The 21,856-nt window shown below is 36.4% G+C and overlaps 2 protein-coding genes and 1 pseudogene across 3 annotated transcripts; all 3 read left to right on the top strand.

Moving 5' to 3' along the window:
* The first annotated feature begins 335 nt into the window (after positions 1 to 335).
* On the top strand, positions 336 to 1,166 carry LOC107890905 (snakin-2). Its single transcript, XM_016815507.2, has 4 exons — positions 336 to 505; positions 585 to 632; positions 699 to 750; positions 826 to 1,166. The coding sequence occupies exons 1-4, from the start codon at positions 452 to 454 to the stop codon at positions 1,008 to 1,010; spliced, it is 339 nt and encodes a 112-aa protein (XP_016670996.1). The 5' UTR covers positions 336 to 451; the 3' UTR covers positions 1,011 to 1,166.
* A 4,656-nt stretch (positions 1,167 to 5,822) lies between these two features.
* LOC107890906 (uncharacterized) lies at positions 5,823 to 13,949 on the top strand (annotated as a pseudogene). Its single transcript, XR_005918237.1, has 5 exons — positions 5,823 to 6,335; positions 8,604 to 8,975; positions 9,055 to 11,686; positions 11,805 to 13,525; positions 13,671 to 13,949. The product of XR_005918237.1 is annotated as an uncharacterized protein (transcript).
* Positions 13,950 to 17,163: 3,214 nt separating this feature from the next.
* Positions 17,164 to 18,534, top strand: LOC107892853 (peroxidase 31). The gene has a single exon (XM_016817889.2). The coding sequence runs from the start codon at positions 17,195 to 17,197 to the stop codon at positions 18,275 to 18,277; it is 1,083 nt and encodes a 360-aa protein (XP_016673378.2). The 5' UTR covers positions 17,164 to 17,194; the 3' UTR covers positions 18,278 to 18,534.
* The last annotated feature ends 3,322 nt before the right edge of the window (positions 18,535 to 21,856 follow it).

The raw sequence follows: 21,856 nt of genomic DNA, 5'->3' as shown, positions 1-21,856 counted from the left end.
ACCTGTGATTTAAAGTCAATTAAAGCTTCAAATTTATAATTTTCCATAATAATTTAGTGTAAAAATTCTGCTCATGCAATTTTCATTAGATCGTCATAACTTGAACTCTCGGACTTAAAAATAACTCTTCAAACATTATACAAACATGTCAACTCATAAATTGGCCGCAAATCAACGAACTTAAAAATTAATAGGTTAATTGAATTGTTTTTCACCCATCCATGTGTCATAATTGGGTTCAACAAATTTCATTTTAAACCGAATCGACCAACACGACACCCTGAGCTTACCAATTCTTTGTATTTATCCAAAGCCGAAATGGTGGTCTAGTGGTAATAACAATGAAATTGAATGTCCAATTAAGTAAGGTCACCATGAACAAGACCACTATAAAGATGAATGCCATGTTAAGCAGACTTTGTACTAAGCTCACTTTAAAAACATAGCAGCCATGGCAGTCCGTATGCTTCTTGCGTTAGGTGTCCTATTACTCTGCCTTGCAGAGGTAAATTAGCTTTCAGTTTTGCTTTCTGGGTTTAAGTTTTAACCTCTTTATAAATTATATGTGACCGTCTTCAATGTAGGTTTCATCTGATCTGAAGGCAGAAGAAGATATAACGAATGTCGGTGAGGTATGTCCACAAAATTTTGCTTTCTGTGTTGTATAGGTTCACTGAAAATGCCGTTGCTTTCTTCAGGTGGGTTCTTTGGTTACCAGAGGCGGAAACAGAAGACTGATGCTAGAGATTGGTGGGTTTAATCAGTGAGATATTGTGAGTAGCGCTTCCTCTTATTATTGTTCTCATGTTTGCAAATGTTTGGCAGATTGTGGAGGATTATGCAAGAAAAGATGCAGTCAACACTCGAGGCCAAACAGATGCAACAGGGCGTGTGGGACTTGCTGCTTGAGGTGCAAGTGCGTGCCACCGGGGACTTCAGGGAACAGGGAGGTCTGCGGGACCTGCTATACTGGCATGACCACCCATGGAAACGTTGCCAAGTGCCCTTAACCTTTACGTCGCCCAATATGTGTTGCAGCCATCAAGGGAAAAAATGAAATGTTTGTTTGTGTAATATGTATGTTGTAGCTCAGACCTCTCACCTACTCCTAAAATTATTAGTACTTGTAATATATATTTTTAAAATAGTAGTATGCTTTTAGCCTCCGTTCAGTATTACAATGTGGCTTGCGGTTTGGTATTATATTTAATATGATATCTTTAAAACATGATAATTCATTACTTATCCAATGGACCACCGTTCTAACTGAATCCAATACTTGAACCTGAATTTTACGTTGGGAGATGAACCTTTTTAAAGCATAATTGTACCATTTGACCCTATTCCTTTGTCTACATGCAAAGATAAGAGTAGTGAGTTGAATCAATTTACTAAAGATTTTTAGTTGGATTTTTTTATAAGAAAAAATCTTATTTGTTATCCTCCCATTAAAAATGGATAAGGATAAAGGCCAAGCTGTAGAAGTTATCGAGAGATAACTCGAGGCGGAGGGAAAAATACGAGGTACTTTATTGCTTAGTTGGACTTTTATGGAAGCTTTAACAATTTATGGGTTAGTTGTAGTATTTACACTCTTATTTACAAATCTTTTTGTTTAATCTCATAAACATGAGAATTTTGTATTTTTTTTTCTTATTGTGGAATTACAATTTCTTACATCCTTTTTCGCGATTTTTTTGTTAGTGTTTCTATTTGAGTATTGATTATTTCCAAAATAGATTATAATCCACTGGTTTTGATTCTTCCCAATTTGCGTCTTCTTATAGCTTATTTCTATGATCTCTTCCTATATTTATATTAGTGAAAAAAACTATAGATCTTTTGAAATTAGATCTTTCTCACCATATTATTTATGATTTTTTTAATTATTTAATAATATTTCAACAATTTTTTATGTCAATTATATATAATTTTAATAATTTTTTTATTCTAAATTTCGAATTTAAAACTTTAAATCTCATTTTTTTATTCTAAATTTCGAATTTAAAACTTTAAATCTCACAGAACTCTGAAGATTCAAGTTTCAATATTTAAGATTTAAAGTAAAAATGTTATCAATGATATAAAAGATTTATTAAAATATTATTAAATAATTATAAAAGACATAAATAATATAGGTTCTATAAAATAATCTTTCCTAAATATACCTAAAAACTGAGAAAATAAATGGGCGACAAGGGATACTGAATTTAGATTTTGGGCTTGAATGGCAAACGAGCTTGGACATTTAACACCAGACCAGAAAACTATGAGCTTGAGTCCAATTTTGAAGTTTAAATTTTGATTAAAATGGTCTTAGGCCTCGTCTTTAAGCCTTGATTAAATTCAATCTTTTAAAAGGGATAAGCTAGAAAAATGGAAAAACATGGGACTGAATTTCTCATTGGTCCACATATTTGGTCTTTCAAATTGGTTTATTCCAAGACAACAAAATTGGACACCTATCTAGTCGGCCACCCAGTTTGATTTTTGTTAACATGGACAAACAAATAATTAATATGTAATTTGATTTATAAACTTTTATTTGATGTAATTATATGTGTGAAATTTTTATTATGGTTCAAATATATTTATAAAATTTTAATTTTAATTCAATTATTTACATTTAAAAATATAAATATGTCAAATTTTTCATATTAAATAAATATAATTATTTGTGTACGTAATATATAAACATAAAACAGTACTATATTAATAATTTGTGAGAATTTGATTAAAGGGAAATTTCATGTATAAAATTACACATTAGACCAAATTTTATGTATAATCTTAAGATTTGTCCCTTGATTTAAACTTAAGTAGATGAAACTCGATTTCGTATGCTTTTTTTTAACAGTTCAATTTAATCCCTGATTAAAACTTCAAATTTCAGTTTAGTCCTTAAGTTTTTGTAAATGATTTGGTACAAAATTTCATATAAAACCCATTTCAGTCCAATCATTGTAAAATCAAAATAAAAAGTCTCGAAATCGTGTTATAACGGTATTTAACATATTTTGCATTTTTATAAATTTTGATATATCCATAAATTGCCTTAGGAATAATTTGAAATATCCGTGTCATGCTATTTCTTTTTCATGTTCTATTTTTTTATACAAGATTTGGTGATAAAGGTTGAGAGTTACTTAAAATTATTTTGAGAGTTATGAAGAGGTCCTTGCACATATATGTTTGGATGTGATTTGATATTTTGCAGTCTTGCTAAAGAGCCTTCGGTTGAGTCCAGAATGATTGTCAACGTGTTGAGCAGCAGTAAATAGATATTGTAGAAAGACGTAGCCTAAACATGATGATCATGGTCGATGCAATCATTTTGGATGAAGTAGCCTCTCAACTATAAGTAGGACGAACTCATCCTCGTTCTCTTTTATAGTCTAGGTGGTTGACCAAGGTAAAGTTGTCATATATAACAATTGCCCCTCAATAAGATTATAAAATACATTTCTCGAGATGATATGTTTTGGTCAAATAAAGTTTTACATTGGTGAAAGAGAGATGATTGAAGAATTTTTTTATACTTAGTAATTCTTTTTCCATTTTGAGAGTATTTTTTCCCTTTTGAGAGTATTGTTATTAGAGTGTTGTTTGAAGTACGGAGATGATATGCTAGATATCCTCTGTTATTTGTTTTGTGCAGCTTTACATAATTAATTGGAGTGATGCGTGTACAGACATCTAATTTTGATCATGTCCCCTTATCATAATTTTATGATAGTTGTGTCAAAATACGTCATAAAAGTTTCAGGTTAGTTTAACATCGCTTCTCAAAAATGCTTTTATGTCAAAAAAACATCTTAATAAAAGCTAAAATTTTCTGCTTTTACTTTTGGCTAAAAAAGGTTTTACAAAATATTTTTGAAAAACTCAACAACATCTTATTTAGTAATGTTTTTATTTCAAAGTATTTTTTATTTCAAAAATACTTTTTATGCTTCTTCCGATGACCTATGTCTGCTTTGTCAACAGGGCAAGGCGATAGTTCTGCACGTGTGTCGTGATTGCCCATCTGTTTCTCAGATATGGTTTGATTGTATGAACTTGGTATCTCATGTCACATAACAGTAATATAGATAATTCCAAAGACTGGTGATCTATTTAATTTGTTTAAAAAGATGATATGACGTGCACTGGAATATCTGTTACTATCTAGGATATTTGGCACCAGGAACAAGTTAATTCATTAAGATAATTATACTACCCTACTATCACGTTTTATCAACTTTTACCTTCTCACACTAACATTGCAGGGGTTCCCAATTTTGTTCTCGGTCCATGACGTTCTGAGCCTTAGCCTCCTTCCCATTTAGGTGTCTATAAGATCAATTTGATACGGCTTTTTAACCGTCTGAAAGTCTTGGTGCCATAGAGGGATTTCGAGGGAGAAGTTACGAGCATGTATGCTTCACAGTTGAGGCCTTGGTTGCCTTTTTGCTATTCTCTTTGCACCAGATCAGGTTTTATGAGATGTAGTTTTCGAAGTTACTATAGTGAAATCTAAGACTATAGACCGTTCACTTATCTCAGCATATATTGTTGATGGCAGGCGGTTGGTGTGTGGTTTTCGTTATTGTTCTCTCTGGTATGCTCGGTGAGACGCGAATTAGGCGGCTCAATTTCTTTCTCAACAAGGCCGACACTGAACAATTATGGATGGAGGATGCTCCCCATTGCATCTCTCACCAGGTTGGGCTAGAGAAGCCCACTGCATGATTTCGAAAATTGCTTTTCATCATGGGTTTTCTGGTTTCATGGCTTGATCGGAGAAGAAGGCTGCATGAGGCTAGCTTTTTGGATTATGGGAACGAGCATCTGAAGTTTGTTCATTTCCCAAAGACTTGCTTTCTCTAATGGAAGTCTCCAGGAATATCACTGACATACAATTGGTCTCCAAATTCAATCTGCTGATTTCTATCTTCACACGTCCTTTACGTTTTGTTACGTTTTGTTGTTTCATTCGTGTACTCTGTTATCTTTTAATGAAACGCGCCGTTTTATTCTAAAAGAAATGACCACTTCTACAAATCCAACTATAGGCGTAGATCCATTAGGATGCAAGCTAATATCACTATCAACATTCTTTAAAGAACAAGTTGGCACAATCCAAGATTCTGTAGCTCTACAAATCAAAACAAGATCAGATGTCACAAACTCCACATTCAAGACAGTCCTTTAATCCTAGGAGAGGAAGAGCCCTTTGGATTAATGTTTATTTCCAGTGCAATGAGTTTAGTTTTTATTATTATTTAATACAATATTTCATCTTATCACTACTGTTTTTATATTAATCACAGATAAAAACGTTATCTATCTAAAAAATCCCGAAGCTTTTGATATTTCTTTTGGCTAGTTGCTTTTTTTTTTGTTGAAATTACATATATTTTTTAATTAAGTACCATATCACTCACACATGTCAGTTGACATCAATCCAAAATTGATGGATTTGGAAAAGGAAAAGAGTTACAAAGTGTAATCAAACAAAAAGAACAAAGGCGAAACTTAAAAAGAAGACACTCAAATGTTGGAAGAGAAAATTGCAATTATGCCTAAAAATTACTTAAAAATGAAAAAAAAAATTAAAACAGAACTTTTCCCTTGGTAAGCACACCTATCAGTCAACACTTTCTAAATTTATATCTAGTCGTCGAGTGCCATTACAGAATCCCACAAACGTTATCTTAATTCTGTCACCGCCCGTGACTTTATCTTGCCGTTGTTACGAACTCGCCCGAACTACCCGATCTGCCCAAACCCATTGCCCGTTCTGCCCACCATGTACCAAAGTACACCTTTTCTTTTGCCATCCTGCTCTATATATCTCTCTCTATAGATATAGAGCAAGTTTTTTCTTCTTTTTAATTTTAAACTTCTCTTTTTTATTTCCCTCTGTAGATCAAAAGCCGGCTTAAGAAATCGAACGCAGTGGATGGATCTAAGGTTGAATTAGATTGGGTAAACGGGAGAATCACGGTTAAAGGGAATTAGGTTTTTAGATTTGTGATTGGGGAAATTAGGGTTTGGTTAAGGGGAGATTTCTCATTTCCGACAGAGGTAAGGTTGGGGTGGATCTAACGCTTGAGTTGGTGAAAGTAGGGAAGCTGGAATTCAAGAGGGGAAAAAAGATAGATATTAGGAGGGCGGATTGATGGTACTCGAAGGGGAAAATGCAAGACTATGCATGGGCGGGGAGAAGATGAGGAGAGGAAAAAGGTACACAGATGTGGACAGTCCCTACACGTGCAACGGAGGTTCTGAATGGTGGTGGTGTTGCTTCGCCCTCTTTTTCTTCTTCCTTTACTGTTAATTCATTTTCAAAGGTATAACTTTCTAAAGCTATTTTACTTAATTTGATTTGATTGTATTAGATTTTTCTTTATTTTCTAGGTTTTCCTTTTTGTTCGCTTGTTGGATTGTTTATCTGGTGACTCGGTGAGATGGGCTTTATCATATTGATTTTGGTAAACGAAGAGGATCGGTTTTGCTTGTGAATTTTGAGATGGTGTCTTGATTGATGGGGAAGTGTTGAAATAGTCGCGATTTTCTTGGATTTTGTTGGCTTGGTTCTAAATTTGTGGATGATTTGTTGAGCTCGTTTGGAGTAAAATTTAGTCAACTGTTTGGATTGTTTTGGAGAATTTTTGAATTTTGGACTAATTTGTATGAAGGCATTTAAGTTTTTATGTTTTGGGTTGATTGTTTTCCTGAGGTATATGTGCAAGACATTTTTGTTTGCCTTGATTTTGTGGATCATATAGTGTTGGAGCTGTGGAGAGCGATTGCACTGGATTATAAGTTGGCTAAGATAGGGAAACGCATCTCTCCTTGGATGAAATTATTTGTCCTAAGATAAAATTTGTGTGCAAAATTTTTTATACCAAGAATAACTTCTTTTTAATTTATTCATCTAGAAGCTATTCTACAGCTGAAATGTTTAGCTAACTTATCTGAAAATTTTAAATTGTGGACTTGGGAGTAATTGTTGCTTAGCATGCCGCGGGGTGGTTTTTCTTCGTCCAAGCTGAAAGGAATTTTGGGCAGAAAGTGTTTCTGAGATGATAGAAATAACCTGAATTTTGGCAATTTGCCAACTTTCAAGAGTAATGATGATTAAGGAGTAATCATGAGCATTATGATATTTAATTATCTTTGAAAAAAATTCCAATTTAGAAGAGCTTGAGAAATAAGGAAATAGTTTCTGGTTCATCATCTTGGAGGGAGAGATGGTAATCACCTGGGTATTGTTGTTCAAACTATTGGAATTCCTATACTTTGGATGTTTGAATCATGAATTGATTTAAGTCTATTAAAAAAATTGATACTTTTTTATTGTTCTAGAGATGGGGAATAGGAATTAACCATTTAAAGATCTATTACTCTTACTAAAGGTGAATGCACTTTTATTACCAAGGAATCAGAGTAGATATTGTTACTTATTGTGGATTGACCTAGGCAACAGGTTCTTACTTTCTTAAGTGCTACTGGTAGCAAGTTTGTACTTCATAAGTTCTTTGTTCAAAATTTTCAACTTGAAGGTATGCTAGCCATTTTCTATAGTTTGTGGGGAGTTATTGCTTCAATAGATGACCCGGAATGTGGAAAATGCAATATTTTCTTCTAACTTCTAAGGTCTTTCTGTATAAGGCAAGTCTTGCAAGTTCCTTTTGATGCATCCAGTTATGTAAAATGTTAGTTGTCCTATATATAGCAAGTGTATTGGTCTTCCCATTTATAATAAGGTTTTAACATTCTTGTATATTAGTGAGATGGAACATAATTTTTGTTATGCTTGGTGTTTCTCTGGTAAATATGTCAAAAATTGGTTTAGAGAAATGTATTGGACATCTTTAATGGAGCCATATTTATATGATAACGATGTTTGTTGAAGCAGCATCTTAAATATATCCAAGGATTTAAAGAGGGGCATGCGCAATATAAACAACACATTTTCAGTAAGTGTAGCGTCAAGTTTTCCTTGATTGTAGATGTATAAAGGTTTCCCTGATGAGTATAGCAAGTTTTGAACGCATATGAAACTTGTTCCTGTTAGTGGTGAAGGCTTGTGGAATTTGCTCATATAGTATTATAATTGATTTACGAATTATGGTTGAAATGTCGGTATATGCTTCTTCTTCTGCAGGTGTCTTTTATGTTTGTTCTGTCTGTATTCAGTTACCTTTTGTGTTGTTTGAACTGGACTGGACCCCTTGGTTGGATAGGGAACCAGCCGAGGTACTGGTCCGGAGATAGGCATCAAACAGGTGTACCCGGGATCCGGTATGGACCGGGCTAAAAAACCAGTTGAACCAGATTTTTTATTTTTATGAATTTTTAATGATCTATTTAACCAGACTGACGAACCAGTGGCTTGACTGGTTCAACTACTGGTTTGGTTTTGAAAACCTTGGTCACCATTTGCACTGCTGTTAGGTTGTTAGTCTATGAAGCTAAGTTGATAGTTCTTAAAAGTAACTGCTTAATGCAAGTTTGAGTTGTTGATCAAGCTTCTTCTTCCTTTTTATTTTTCCAAATTGTTTATATATATATTCTCACTGATGAAGTTTGCATACTTGGTCTCCCCCTAATAGGATGGACGCAAGATCAGTGTTGGTGACTGTGCTCTTTTCAAACCACCTCTAGATTCTCCACCTTTCATTGGAATAATTCGTTGTCTGTCTGCTAGCAAAGAAAATAAGTTAAAGTTGGGTGTTAATTGGCTTTATCGACCTGCTGAAGTAAAGCTTGGTGAAGGCATCCTGTTGGAAGCTGCGCCAAACGAAATCTTTTATTCCTTTCATAAGGATGAGATTCCTGCTGCATCATTACTCCATCGGTGTAAAGTTGCATTTCTTCCCAAAGACGTTGAACTTCCATCAGGGTTTTGCTCATTTGTTTGCCGGCGGGTTTATGATATTACAAACAAGTGTTTATGGTGGCTAACTGACCAAGATTATATTAATGTGAGTTGTAGATGCTCTTTGAGGTATGTAAAATACACTAAATTTGAACTTCCATAATTGATGTCTTTTCCTTTTACAGGAACAACAAGAAGAAGTAGATCAGCTATTACATAAGACGCGCTTAGAAATGCATGCTACAGTCCCGCCAGATGGATGTTCACCAAAGCCACTGAATGGTCCAACATCAACATCACAGTTAAAACCTAGTTTAGAGAATGTACAGAACACTGCTTCATCATTTCCTTCTCAGGGTAAGGGAAAGAAAAGGGAGCGTGGTGATCAAGGCTCCGAGCTTATAAAACGGGAACGCACTGGTAAAATAGATGATGGGGATTCTGGTCATGGTAGACGAGAAATTAATTTAAAATTTGAGATTGCAAAAATCACTGAAAAGGGGGGCCTAGAAGATTATGAAGATGTTGAGAAATTAGTTCATCTCATGGGGTCTGAGAGAAATGAAAAGAAAATAGACTTGGTGAGCCGGTCAATGCTTGCCAGTGTAATATCAGCTACAGACAAGTTTGACTGTCTTAATCGTTTTGTTCAGCTGAGAGGGTTGCGTGTTTTTGATGAATGGCTCCAGGAAGTTCACAAAGGGAAGATTGGTGATGGTAGTGGTTCCAAGGATGATAGATCGGTTGATGATTTTCTTTTAACCTTACTCCGAGCACTTGATAAGCTACCTGTAAATCTCACAGCTTTACAGATGTGTAACATTGGTAAGTCCGTGAATCATTTGCGTACTCATAAGAACATAGAGATACAGAAGAAAGCAAGGAGTTTAGTTGATACATGGAAAAAGAGAGTTGAAGCTGAGATGGATGCCAAGTGTGTCTCATCTCATGGTGTTCCCTGGTCTGCAAGGTCTCGACTTTCGGATGTTTCTCAGAGTGGAAGCAAGCATTCTGGGTCAACTGAGGTTGCTGTGAAGAGTTCAGCCACTCAGCTTTCTGCCTCTAAAACTGTTTCGGTTAAGCTTACTCAAGGAGAGACTGCAACCAAGTCTGCTTCTGCATCGGTGGGATCTACGAAGGCAGCAATATCGCCTGCTTCTGCCAGTGCAAATTTAAAAGATGTGCAGGCACGAGGTGCAACTGTTGTTGGCACCTCTGATCCTCCAACAACAGCAAAGGATGAGAAAAGCAGCAGTTCGAGTCAGTCCCACAACAATAGTCAATCTTGTTCTAGTGACCATGCAAAGACTGGTGGAGTTTCTGTGAAGGAGGATGCAAGAAGTTCTGCAGCTGGTTCTGGATCAGTGACTAAGATCTCGGGAAATTCTTCCCGGCACCGGAAATCCAATAACGGTTTACCAGGGTCATCTGGAGTTCAAAGGGAAACTGGATCAGGCAAAAATTCTTTGCACAGAAATCTTGATTCAGAAAAAGTATTACAGTCTGGTTTAACGTGTGAAAAGGCTGTGGATGCTCCTGTGGCTGAGTCTAATAGTCATAAGTTCATTGTTAAGATCCCAAATCGAGGTAGAAGTCCAGTACAAAGTGCCAGTGGAGGATCTCTTGAAGATCACTCAGTCATGAATAGCAGGGATTCTTCTCCTGTGCTTTCAGAGGCGCATGAACAATTTGATCGTAACTTGAAGGAGAAGAATGATAGTTACCGGACTAATGTTGCTACTGATGCGAATACTGAATCATGGCAGAGCAATGACTTAAAAGACATGCTAACAGGGTTTGATGAGGGAGATGGTTCACCTGCAGCTGTTCCCGATGAAGAAAACTGTAGGACTGGAGACGATGCTAGGAAAACAAATGAAGTTACTAAAACTGCTTCATCTTCTGGAAATGAACATAAATCAGGGAAAGTGCAGGAGCCTTCTTTCAGCTCCATAAATGCTCTAATTGATAGTTGTGTCAAGTTCTCTGAATCAAATGTGTGCATGCCTGTTGGAGATGATGCTGGAATGAATCTGCTTGCTAGTGTGGCTACTGGAGTGGATGTGGCTTCACTGATTGATTCTCCACAAAGAAATACCTCCCTTGTTGAGCTCTCTTACACAGGCAATGATACAAAACTAAAACCTTCTTCTGGGGATGAGGTTGTGCGAGATCAAAATCAGTCTGTTGAGAGTGCCAATGAGCATCTGAAGCAGGCAGTTGGTGGTAATTCATGGGTTAAGAATGCAGACAGCCAGATTGGTTCCTCTCAAGAAAAATCTGGAGAGCTGAATGAAAATTTAACGTCTTCAAGTATTCCGTACACTGCAGACCCATGTCTTGAAAATGATAAATTCAAGGAAAATGTAACCACCGCTTTAATTAATTTGCCCTCTACAACCACTGTAGAGAGAACTACTGATATTGGAGATTGCAAAGAGCATCTGGAGAAAAAGGCAGGTGGAGTGGATGGCGATAGCAGTTTGGGTACTAAACAAAAATGGTGCTCTTCTGTGGCCAATGAAGATAAAGTCATAGATCCATTTGTAGAAGTTGAGAAAAAAGAAGTTCTAGGATCTTCATCTGTACCTTCTGTTGAAGTTGATGTTGACAATAAGAAAAATGTCTCTGAAGGTTCAGAAAGAAGTTCACAGACTCATCAGAAGTCACCAGTTGTTGGACATTCCCCCAAAGGAACTGAGAAAGAAGCTTTGCCTCCTGGATTTGGTAAAGATACAGTTTTCGAAAATGTTGATGAAGTGAAGGCTGAGAAGGATGTCGAGACTACGGCACCTGCTCATACTGGTGAATGCGAAAGTAATGTTTCTCTTATTGATCTCTTAATAAAATACAAAGTACATATTTATTGAAGTCCTTTTTTCTTTTAATATTCATTCATAATTAAAATTGGTAATTAGTTGTATTTGTTCTTCAGCTGTCAGTGCCCAGAAAGGCGAGCTTGTGGAGCAGAAGCTAGAAGATAATGAGGGTATTGAACCATGTGCTGGACCATCTCCTTGTGTATCACCTACTGTAAGGGATAAAGAGAGGCCAAGGGGGCCTAATTTGACTGGTGAAGAGGCAGATGAAGCTGAAGAAGGGACATCAGCTACTAGAGATGCTCCTGTTACAGGTGGTACAGATACAGATGCAAAAGTAGAATTTGACTTGAATGAAGGCTTTAATGCAGATGAGGGGAAATTTGGAGATCCTAATAACTTGACAGCATCAGGATGTTCAGCTCCTGTTCAATTAATTAGCTCATTGCCTTTCCCTGTTTCTTCTGTGTCTAGCGACGTCCCTTCTACAATTACTGTTGCTGCTGCTGCTAAAGGGCCTTTTGTTCCCCCAGATAACCTTATGCGGACTAAAGGGGCACTTGGTTGGAAGGGATCAGCAGCCACAAGTGCATTCCGGCCAGCTGAACCCAGAAAGATTCTGGATATGCCTCTGGGTACAAGTAACATCACTATTGCTGATGCTAGTACTAGGAAACAAAGTCGTCCTCCTTTGGATATTGATTTGAATGTACCTGATGAGAGAGTCCTTCAGGATCTAGCTTCCCGAAGTTTTGCTAAGGGCACAGACCCTGCACTGGACCTTACAAGTACTCGTGATTTAGCATGTGGGATGGTGGGTTCTCCACCCACTCTGTCCTCTGGGGGACTTGATCTTGATTTGAATAGAGTTGATGAGCCTGCTGATTTGGGTAATCACTCAACTGGGTATAGTCGTAGACTGGATGTCCCTATGCAGCCTATAAAATCATTGTCTGGGATTCTTAATAGTGAAGTAACCGTCCATAGGGACTTCGATTTGAATAATGGTCCTGCTGTTGATGAGGTAAGCACTGAACCATCACTATTTAGCCATAATGCTAGAAGCAGAAATGCCCCATCTCAACCATCAGCTTCCAGCCTCCGGATGAACAGTACTGAGGTGGCAAATTTCTCATCATGGTTTCCTACTGAGAATACATACTCATCTATTGCACTACAATCGATCTTACCTGATAGAGAGCAGCCTTTTCCAATTGTTGCAACTGGTGGGCCACATAGGGTGTTGGGCCCACCTATGGGTGCCACCCCTTTTAATCCTGATGTCTATAGGGAACCCATGTTGTCATCTTCACCAGCAGTGCCATTTCCATCAACTCCTTTCCAATATCCTGTTTTCCCCTTTGGAACAACATTTCCTCTTCCTTCTACTAGCTTTTCTGTCAGCTCAACTACTTATGTTGATTCATCTCCTGGTGGGAGGTTTTGTTTTCCTCCAGTTCATTCGCAATTGTTACGACCTGCTGGTGCTGTTCCATCCCATTACCCGAGGCCCTATGTTGTTAGCCTTCCTTATGGTAGCAATAGTAGTGGTGCTGAGAACGGTAGGCATTGGGGAAGGCAAGGTCTAGACTTAAATGCTGGGCCTGGAGTTCCAGACATTGAAGGAAGAGATGAGTCGGCACCTCTTGCATCAAGGCAACTGTCTGTTGCCAGTTCACAAGTCCAGGCAGAGGAGCAAGCAAGAATCTATCAGGTTCCTGGTAGCATTTTGAAAAGGAAGGAACCTGAGGGAGGATGGAATGGATACAAGCAATCTTCATGGCAGTAGGAATCAAGAAACCTTAAATGTCACATCTGATGACTCAACTCAAGGCATGTAAGTCATTTGTGTTCTTTTCAGTTTCTTTTGGCAACGCCCTTTTTTCTTTTTCTTGCATTCTGTCACTAACACACTCTTGAGCCAAACAATATTATTAGAATTATGGATTTTCTGTGACAAATTATATTTATTTTGTTTCTAGGTATTCAAGGATGGGAATTGGCTAACCCCCAGAGGTCATTTACCCTGTGTGGTCTTAAGAGGATGGGTGGTAAGTGAGCCATTTGATGTTTATAGTCTCTGACCCCCACATCTTACTCTATCAATTGTATCCTAAATAACTGTTCAGTGTTTTCAAGCCATTGTTCCTTGAATTAGTTTTTGATTCAGATCACCTTCCCCTTTGTAGATATTACAACTGTTGGAAACTTAAATTCTATGCTGCGTAGGCATTAGAAATTGGTGCCCAAATTGGTTTTTAGTGCAAATCTTTCTTGCCTTTTTCTTTCAGTTTTATTTTGTTTCCCAATTAAAGTGATCACTAAAATTTGATACTGAACCCTTTTTCCTTGCATGACTGGGGTTGATGTTGAATTCTAATCCTATTTAATTTATGAACTGTAATTGTAGTTCATCTGCAACAGTTGTGATTCCTGCCAACTTTGATATCAATGTTTTTATAAGGTGTTGGCACAGAGGTAGCGTTGAAGTCTGATGTTGCACTTTCACCTCTATTGGCCCTTGTGATGACCAGTGACTGGCAACAATGTTATTCATCTTTTGCTTGTGCTTCGCCTTGATGTTTCTGTTGACCGAATTTGCAAGGTAGGTGTCATGAAGCAAAGCCTTGCATGTATTCTGGAACTTTTGGTCAGCTATTGGGAGTTTTTCTTTGACCGTTCTATGGGTGGATATTTTCTACTAATGATATATAACTACAGCAGTTCTAGGTGATTATAACGTTTTCAAGACGCATTGGCACTGTTGTTAAGTATGACTAATTTATTTTGAAGGGAAACTACTCTCAATCCCTTTGATTTGCTGCCTGCAGTGTTGGGATTAGAAGTCAAGTTCACGAGTGAAACTCAACAATAGGGTAATATTTTGGGAAAAAAGAGAATGGGGTAATGACTTCTGTACTAACCGACTATTGGGCTTGAATGTAGTTGTTCAAAAGGTGTAAAGCAAATTCTGGGTATGTTGCATATACATGGTGTAGTTATGCTTATAGATCATGCATTGTTTTATTTATAAATATGGGATGACAGAATCATAATTCTTACTGCGAGTTAGAAAGTGTATCTTCATGATGTCACTATACCTCTTACGGAAAATATGCAACAGAAAGTGGGTACAGTACAAGCAACAAACAGATTGCGAGAACATAGAATGAATTGAGTCCAAAACGACCACCTCTGGTGTCCAACAGAAGCCTTTATTATTTTTCTTGACAAGCGGTATCTCACATACCCTGTCCAATTTCAACAAATCTTCAATTAGGATTAGGCAACTCACCAGTTCAACTTTGAGTTATTTTGGAATTCTCTGGGCCATGCTGAAATCCTCTCCCACCTTTGCGAAAGATTTCATTATAGAGATAGATCAGATACAAACATGAAAAAGCCCAAAGCTTAGTCTCAATTCAGCTAAAACCAAAGCCTTACAAAATAAACAGATCATATATAAACATAAAAAGGAAGCTCCACAGAAAAGGCCTAAGAATTTATGTTTAGGCTTATTTATTATGTAAATTGTAAGAATGAGATGTTTATGTTATAGATGAAATGAAATTAGTTGAGATTTAATATAACGTATATTAGAAAATATATATATAGAAACAAAAATGTTTTAAGAATTTCAAATTTATTATTAAAATAGTAATCTAATAAATTCAGGGATTTGAGAAATAATGGTTGAGGCAAGGGGATGCATCTGTTTTGACAGCATTAGCATTTTCGGAAAGACCATGCCATGGTTGGAACAAAAAAAAGATGCCGTTGACCAATTTGGGAGCTAATCAACGGAAAGGCGGTGGAGGAGAACTTCTGGCCAAAAGACCTCAAACCACCTCTGGTGCGACGAAACTCAATGAGCGATGTTACTCCGGCCAATGTGGAAACTAGCGGCGGCAACGTCAACAAGCATGGAAATCATAGCTGTCACTGGCGAGATCCAAACCAGAAAAAAAAGAGACGGAGACATCCTTTCCACGATGGTCGGAATTAAGGAAAAAGGAGGTAAGGGACCAACTTATTTTGCGGAAAAATGGAAAACAAAAAGCACCTGACGGATAAAAGAGGGGAGCAAGCTTAGCGGAGAAGAAGCCTTACTTTAGAGAGAAGGCAGAGAAATTCTGTGTTGAGAGAGAGAATTAGCTAGGATAATGTATGGCTTAGATTTTACCCCCACCTAATGGCTGTCAACATCATTAGAAATTGAATCTATGCTTTCCCATCATCACTATGATTGTGATAAAAGGGAGTTATTAAGACAAATTCGAGTATGTTTTGAACAATTTACAAGTCCAAATGAGTTTTATTTATTTATTTTCTTCTCTCTTTCTTCCGTCCTTTATCTTTCTTTTAATTTCACGTTCTCACTCTCATAACAACTGTTCCACGTGACCCAAGCACAAAGTTTGTTTTTTGTCTCGAAATTGAAAGAAAATATATGTCCTAGCGTCATTCGGATTGCACATAAAACCCAGTAGTATTATCCCCTAGTTCACATCAAGTCCTGATTAAACATGATCTTGCAAACATAATAATATTCAACTACATGAACATCCAATGAAGAAAAAGCTTATACTAAAGCAACAAAGAATGGTAGTCAAACAACCTTGTCAAAAAGGGGAAGTTTTAAGATGACAGAACAGGTTGATCAATCATGGGTCTTGATTGAACTGTATTAGTAGTTATCCTCAAACTGCCATCGAGTCTGGAATAGACATGATCATCCAAAAATCAATGAAATATATTCCAACCAATGTATCAAACGCTCCGCATGCATCATAGTAAAAGAAAGAAGGAAAATTTGAAAAATGAACAACTCGTATAAGCTACATTAAAGCGGCAAAGCCTCGATTGAATGATCGTCAAACCAGTGTTATCAAAAAGGGGAAGTTCTAAGATCAATTAACTAACAGTGAGGCTTAAATCGAACCACAAACACCCAACATTAGCATACCATTCATATTTCATATTTCATATTTCATATTTCATATTTCATTTTTGTTGGAGTTCCCTGCTTCTGCAGCCCATATCGATGGTTGAACTTAGCTTTCTGTCCTACACTCGCACGTTTCGCCCTTCCCCAACACTATGTAATTTTGTCATCATGAAAATTATAAATAGGGCACAAATCCTAAAAATTTTCCTCTTTTCCTAATGATATATCCTTCTCAAAACTTGTAAATTTTGGTATACAGATTCACATAAAGTCGTCTGTTTATGTGCTTGCTGATGCTGTCTGGGAAGCATTTGGTAAAGATAGATATCCAAGATGGGAGAGATTGATGCATCAACCATCTTGCAGGAGCGTAAATCATTTTTAGATAGAGATTAATAATTTGTTAAACCATCTAACAAATTACTAGAAATTAGTTTGAATAGAGATCAACAAAATACTAGAAATTCTTCTAATATTATAATATTAGCACTGCCACATGTTGTGCACACAATCAATCAGCCAAAATTTAGCATGCAAACATACGTATAAAATAGGGGGATGACAAATGAAGCAAGCCAAAACATAAATTTTCTTCTCTTCAAACCCTTCTGGAACTTGAATCCAGAAACAACAAACAAAGCCTTGATGGTCGCCATGGTTTCTCCTTCTTCCCTTTTCCTCATTCTCCTCTTCCTCTCCATCCCTTTCTCGGAATGCAACCTCACCACTGATTATTACAAGAACTCATGCCCACAATTGGAGAATATCATTCGAGAAACGGTGACCAGCAAGTACATCAGCGTCCCCGCCGCCGCCGCAGGTACCCTTCGTCTCTTCTTTCACGACTGTATGGTTGGAGGCTGTGATGCTTCGGTCCTTATCTCCTCCAATCCCTTCACCAAGGCCGAGCGTGACGCAGACATCAACCTGGCTCTTCCAGGGGATGCTTTTGATGTCATTGTACGCGCGAAGACAGCTCTGGAGCTGTCTTGCCCTGGCATTGTCTCATGCGCTGACATTCTCGCCCTTGCCACACGCAACTTTGTCTCCATGGCTGGCGGACCCGTCTATACTGTTATGCTAGGCCGCAAGGACAGCTTGGAGTCGAATATCTCTTCCGTCGAAGGCAACATACCGCGGGCCAATACGACCATGGATGAGATCATCAGGATGTTTGAATCCAAGAATTTCACAGTTGGAGAAATGGTTGCCCTTTCTGGTGCCCACACCATCGGGTTCTCTCATTGCAAAGAGTTCGCTTACAGGCTTTTCGGCTACAGCAGAAGTACCCCAACTGATCCTAGTTATCATCCAAAGTTTTCTGCGGCTCTAAAGACATTGTGTGCAAATTATAAGAATGATAGTGATATGGCAGCTTTTAATGATCCCATGACTCCATCAAAGTTTGATAACATGTATTACCAGAACTTGAAGAGAGGGATGGGGCTATTGGAATCGGATAATGGGCTATTGAGACACCCCAGAACCAACCATTTCGTGGATTTATATGCTTTCAACCAGACTGCATTTTCCAATGATTTTGCTCGAGCAATCGAAAAGCTTAGCCTCTCTGGGATTAAGACTGGAAACCAAGGAGAAGTGAGGCGGAAATGCGATGCTTTTAACACATTTCAAACTTAAAATTTTAAATCAATTCGGTTGGATTTGTATTGGATTTTATATATTTTGGTACAGTTTGGTAATAATTGGAGTGGGGACAGGGATCAACACCAGCACTAGCTGAACTGATTCATATTATACGTATATGATTCATGTAAATTAAGGATGCTTGACATTTATTAAGATACATGCCTATTAAAAAGTTTTTCAAATACCAATTTTAGACATCATACATTCATTGCCTTCGGGAATTTAAGATTATCTCAAGCACAAAACAATTTTCCTCTTCAAAGTATCACAAATAAACAAATTAATGCTTCACTGAGTTTTACCTCTTTTTTCTAGTATCTGTGTTTTTTTTTATTGATAAAAATTATATTTTTTAGCACTTGAAGTTAATAGTCTTTAATTCAGGTTTTAAAGTTAATTCGATAAAAATTCAAAATTAGATAGTAATAGTATTAATAATTAACTTTAATCAAACTTACCCTAAATCCGAATTAAATTTCATCCATTAGATTGTATTTGACAAATCAAATGAAAAATTAAATAAATTCACAATTAACACTAAATTTATTATATTAACAAGATCATGAAAAATACAAACCTACTAATATTGACAATTAACTTTCATCAAATCAACTCTAAAACTTAAATTAAACACTAATAAGTTAACATCATTACCTTTAGGTACCAAAATATATAACTTGTCAAATATGTATATATATCAGATTGGACCAAAAAATAACACATGTATTATATTAAAAAATTTGTAAAACTTGGCTACCAAAAATTAATGTTTAGTTTAATAAATTTGTAAAACTTCAACAACACACATGCTACTCAATGTTTTTTGAAATTCATATCTAGTCCAATCCCATTTCAGAATCCTACAAGCATGATCTTATTTCCAATTATATGGAAACTTAAATTAGAAATTGTTTGTTTGGTAGTTCAATATTGTTAGAGTTGTGTGACCCAAATTCCTCTTAAAGAAAATACAGTGGTAAAACTAGGGGATCTGTGGAGAGCTTAAGGCCGAGGGTCGATATGCATAAGTAGAATCTGTATAGAATTACACTTCGTCTATTTGACATTGATTAGAATAAGGTTTTTCAACCTTTAAATGGATGTAGTCGCAACTCCTCTTGCAAAATATTAGTAAATTTTTCCTCCTCTACCCATGATTTTTTTCCCGAGAGAGTTTTCACGTAAAATCTGTGTATTTTATTTTTCTCTTATTTTGCTTTGAGATCGTTCTATATTACCATTATCAATGTTGTTTTTAACAAAGATGACATATATAACAAAAAAAAAAGGAATTTGTGAAAATTGATAAAAACTAGTTAAAATTTGAGAATTAGGAAGGTTAAATTGTTAAAATCCATCAAACCAAAATTTCTATAACTACACATTTGTTTTTCTTAATCTTCTCTCGTATTGAAACCATCAAGAAACGAAAGTAAATGATAAGAGACACAATGAAAGGTGATGTGCGTTAGAGGTGCTCATGGGCCGGGTCGGGTTCGGGTCCGGCTCAACTAAAAATTAAGGCCCATTTACTAGGCCTTAGCCCTGCCCAGCTTGAAAAATGGGCCTAAAATTTTGCCCAAGTCTGACCCGGCCCACCCGTATTAATTTTTTATATTATTTTTATATGATTTTTAAATATATATAATATATCAAAAATACTAAAAATATCAAAATAAATATTTCCCAACAAATTAAAAATAAATTTTTAAAAATATGTAGACTTAAATAACTAAGATAAATGCAACTTAACAAGCAAATTCTTCTAAAATAATAACAAAATTAACAAATGCCTTTAAAATAATAACAAAATTAACAATAAAATAAGTTTTATACAATATCCAAACAATAACAACAAAAATAGTAGCACCATAATAGTAAAATAGTAGCAAAATAGGGAGAAAACAATAAGAAAATAACATTCAAAAAAAAAAGATAGCAGATTTTTTGTCCTTTAGTAAATTTGGGCTGGGCCCGGACAAAAATGTCTTACTCGAGGCCCGACCCGTTTTTTAAACGGGCCTTATTTTTTTGTCCAAGCCTATTTTTCGGGCTTATATTTTTGCTCAAACTCTCCCACATTTTGGATGGGACTTCGGGCCGGGTCGAATGGCCCAACCCATATCAGGTCTATGTGCGTGTGAATAATCTTAATTTACATTCTCTAGTTCGTTAGAATGAAAAAAATATGAAGAGAGAGAATATGAAAGAAAAGGAAAAAAATCTAAAAAGATCTGAAAAATTAAAAATTAGAATGTGTAAACTATTTAAAATTAGACTTGAGGATCAAAAAAGCTATAAAAAATAAAATCAATTAAGCTTTTATGAAAAAAGTCTACACACTTAGCCCTCAATGATTCCAAAAAAAATAATTAACCCTTTTCGTTAATGGAAATCGTCATTTGACTAGTTTAACAATTAACCACACTAACGTGACAGATAGAAGCCACCAAAAACTGCCACATGACAATAGGCTAACGTGGCATGCCGTGCCGTCAATTATGAGAAATCATATATAATGGTAAGTAGGAATTTTCATCTGAGATTTTTGGAACTTTTCCATCAAAATCTTGGAGTAATTGGTCATCATCCCAGCAAGTATTTGGGCTTCCCACCGGACAATTCAAATCAATACTGGGTTTTTTCCAATCGGTTATGGATAGATTACAAAGCAAACTGCAAAGCTGGAAGGCGAATCTTTTATCAACAAGAGGTAAGGTCACCCTCATTAAATCCATGCTCAGTAATTTACCCCTATATTATCTATCATGTTTTGAAACTCCAGTTAAAGTTTGCAACTAGATAGACAAAATCATTAGAAACTTTTATTGGAATGATGGAGTGGGTAAAACATGAATTCATATGATAATCGGGGTTTGGTATGCAAACCAAAATTAAAAGGGGGCTTCAGAATCCCTAAAACGATATTAATGAACCAAGCACCGATAATCACACAAGTGTGGCGAATTTACAATGCAGATAACTAGCTAGTTCAAAACGCAATTGTTAAAAAATATTGCTGATAATGGATTTTGATAGTGTTACAAGAAAAAGCTCTGACTCGTGGGTATGGAAAAGCATTCTAAGGGTGAGTTTGGATGGGCGGTGCGTTTACCTGCGGTTAGTGTAAAAATAGCGGTGGCGGTGAGATTAGATACTGTAGTGATACTGTAGCGTGAGACAAAAAGTAAACTAAACGCACCGCACCGCACCCAATCGTCCATCCAAACCCACCCTAAATGGAAGAGATTTATGTAAACAAATGATGGATTGGCAAATAAGGAATGGTAATGACCTGGTCATTTTAAATGGACGTATACAGTAAAATAAGGGTGGTGTAAGCAATGGTTCAAGCGAGTGTGTTACATTGACAAAACTGGTAACAAATAGAGGAAGGGAATGGGATGAAATTAAATTAGCTAGGTTATCTGATCAAGAGACAATAAACAAGCTTAGATCAAGATATTTATCAGCTTTTGGAGTTTCAGATAGGAGGGTGTGGGCTCTGAATAACAATGGGGAATATTCGGTAAAATCAAGATATGAATATCTAGTCAAGAATGAAATGAC

Source organism: Gossypium hirsutum, chromosome D09 (assembly GCF_007990345.1).
Source record: "Gossypium hirsutum isolate 1008001.06 chromosome D09, Gossypium_hirsutum_v2.1, whole genome shotgun sequence".
In the NCBI taxonomy this organism is placed as follows: Eukaryota; Viridiplantae; Streptophyta; class Magnoliopsida; order Malvales; family Malvaceae; genus Gossypium; species Gossypium hirsutum.
The sequence above is the reverse complement of the archived record's forward strand: the minus strand, read 5'-3'. Positions and strand labels throughout refer to the sequence as shown.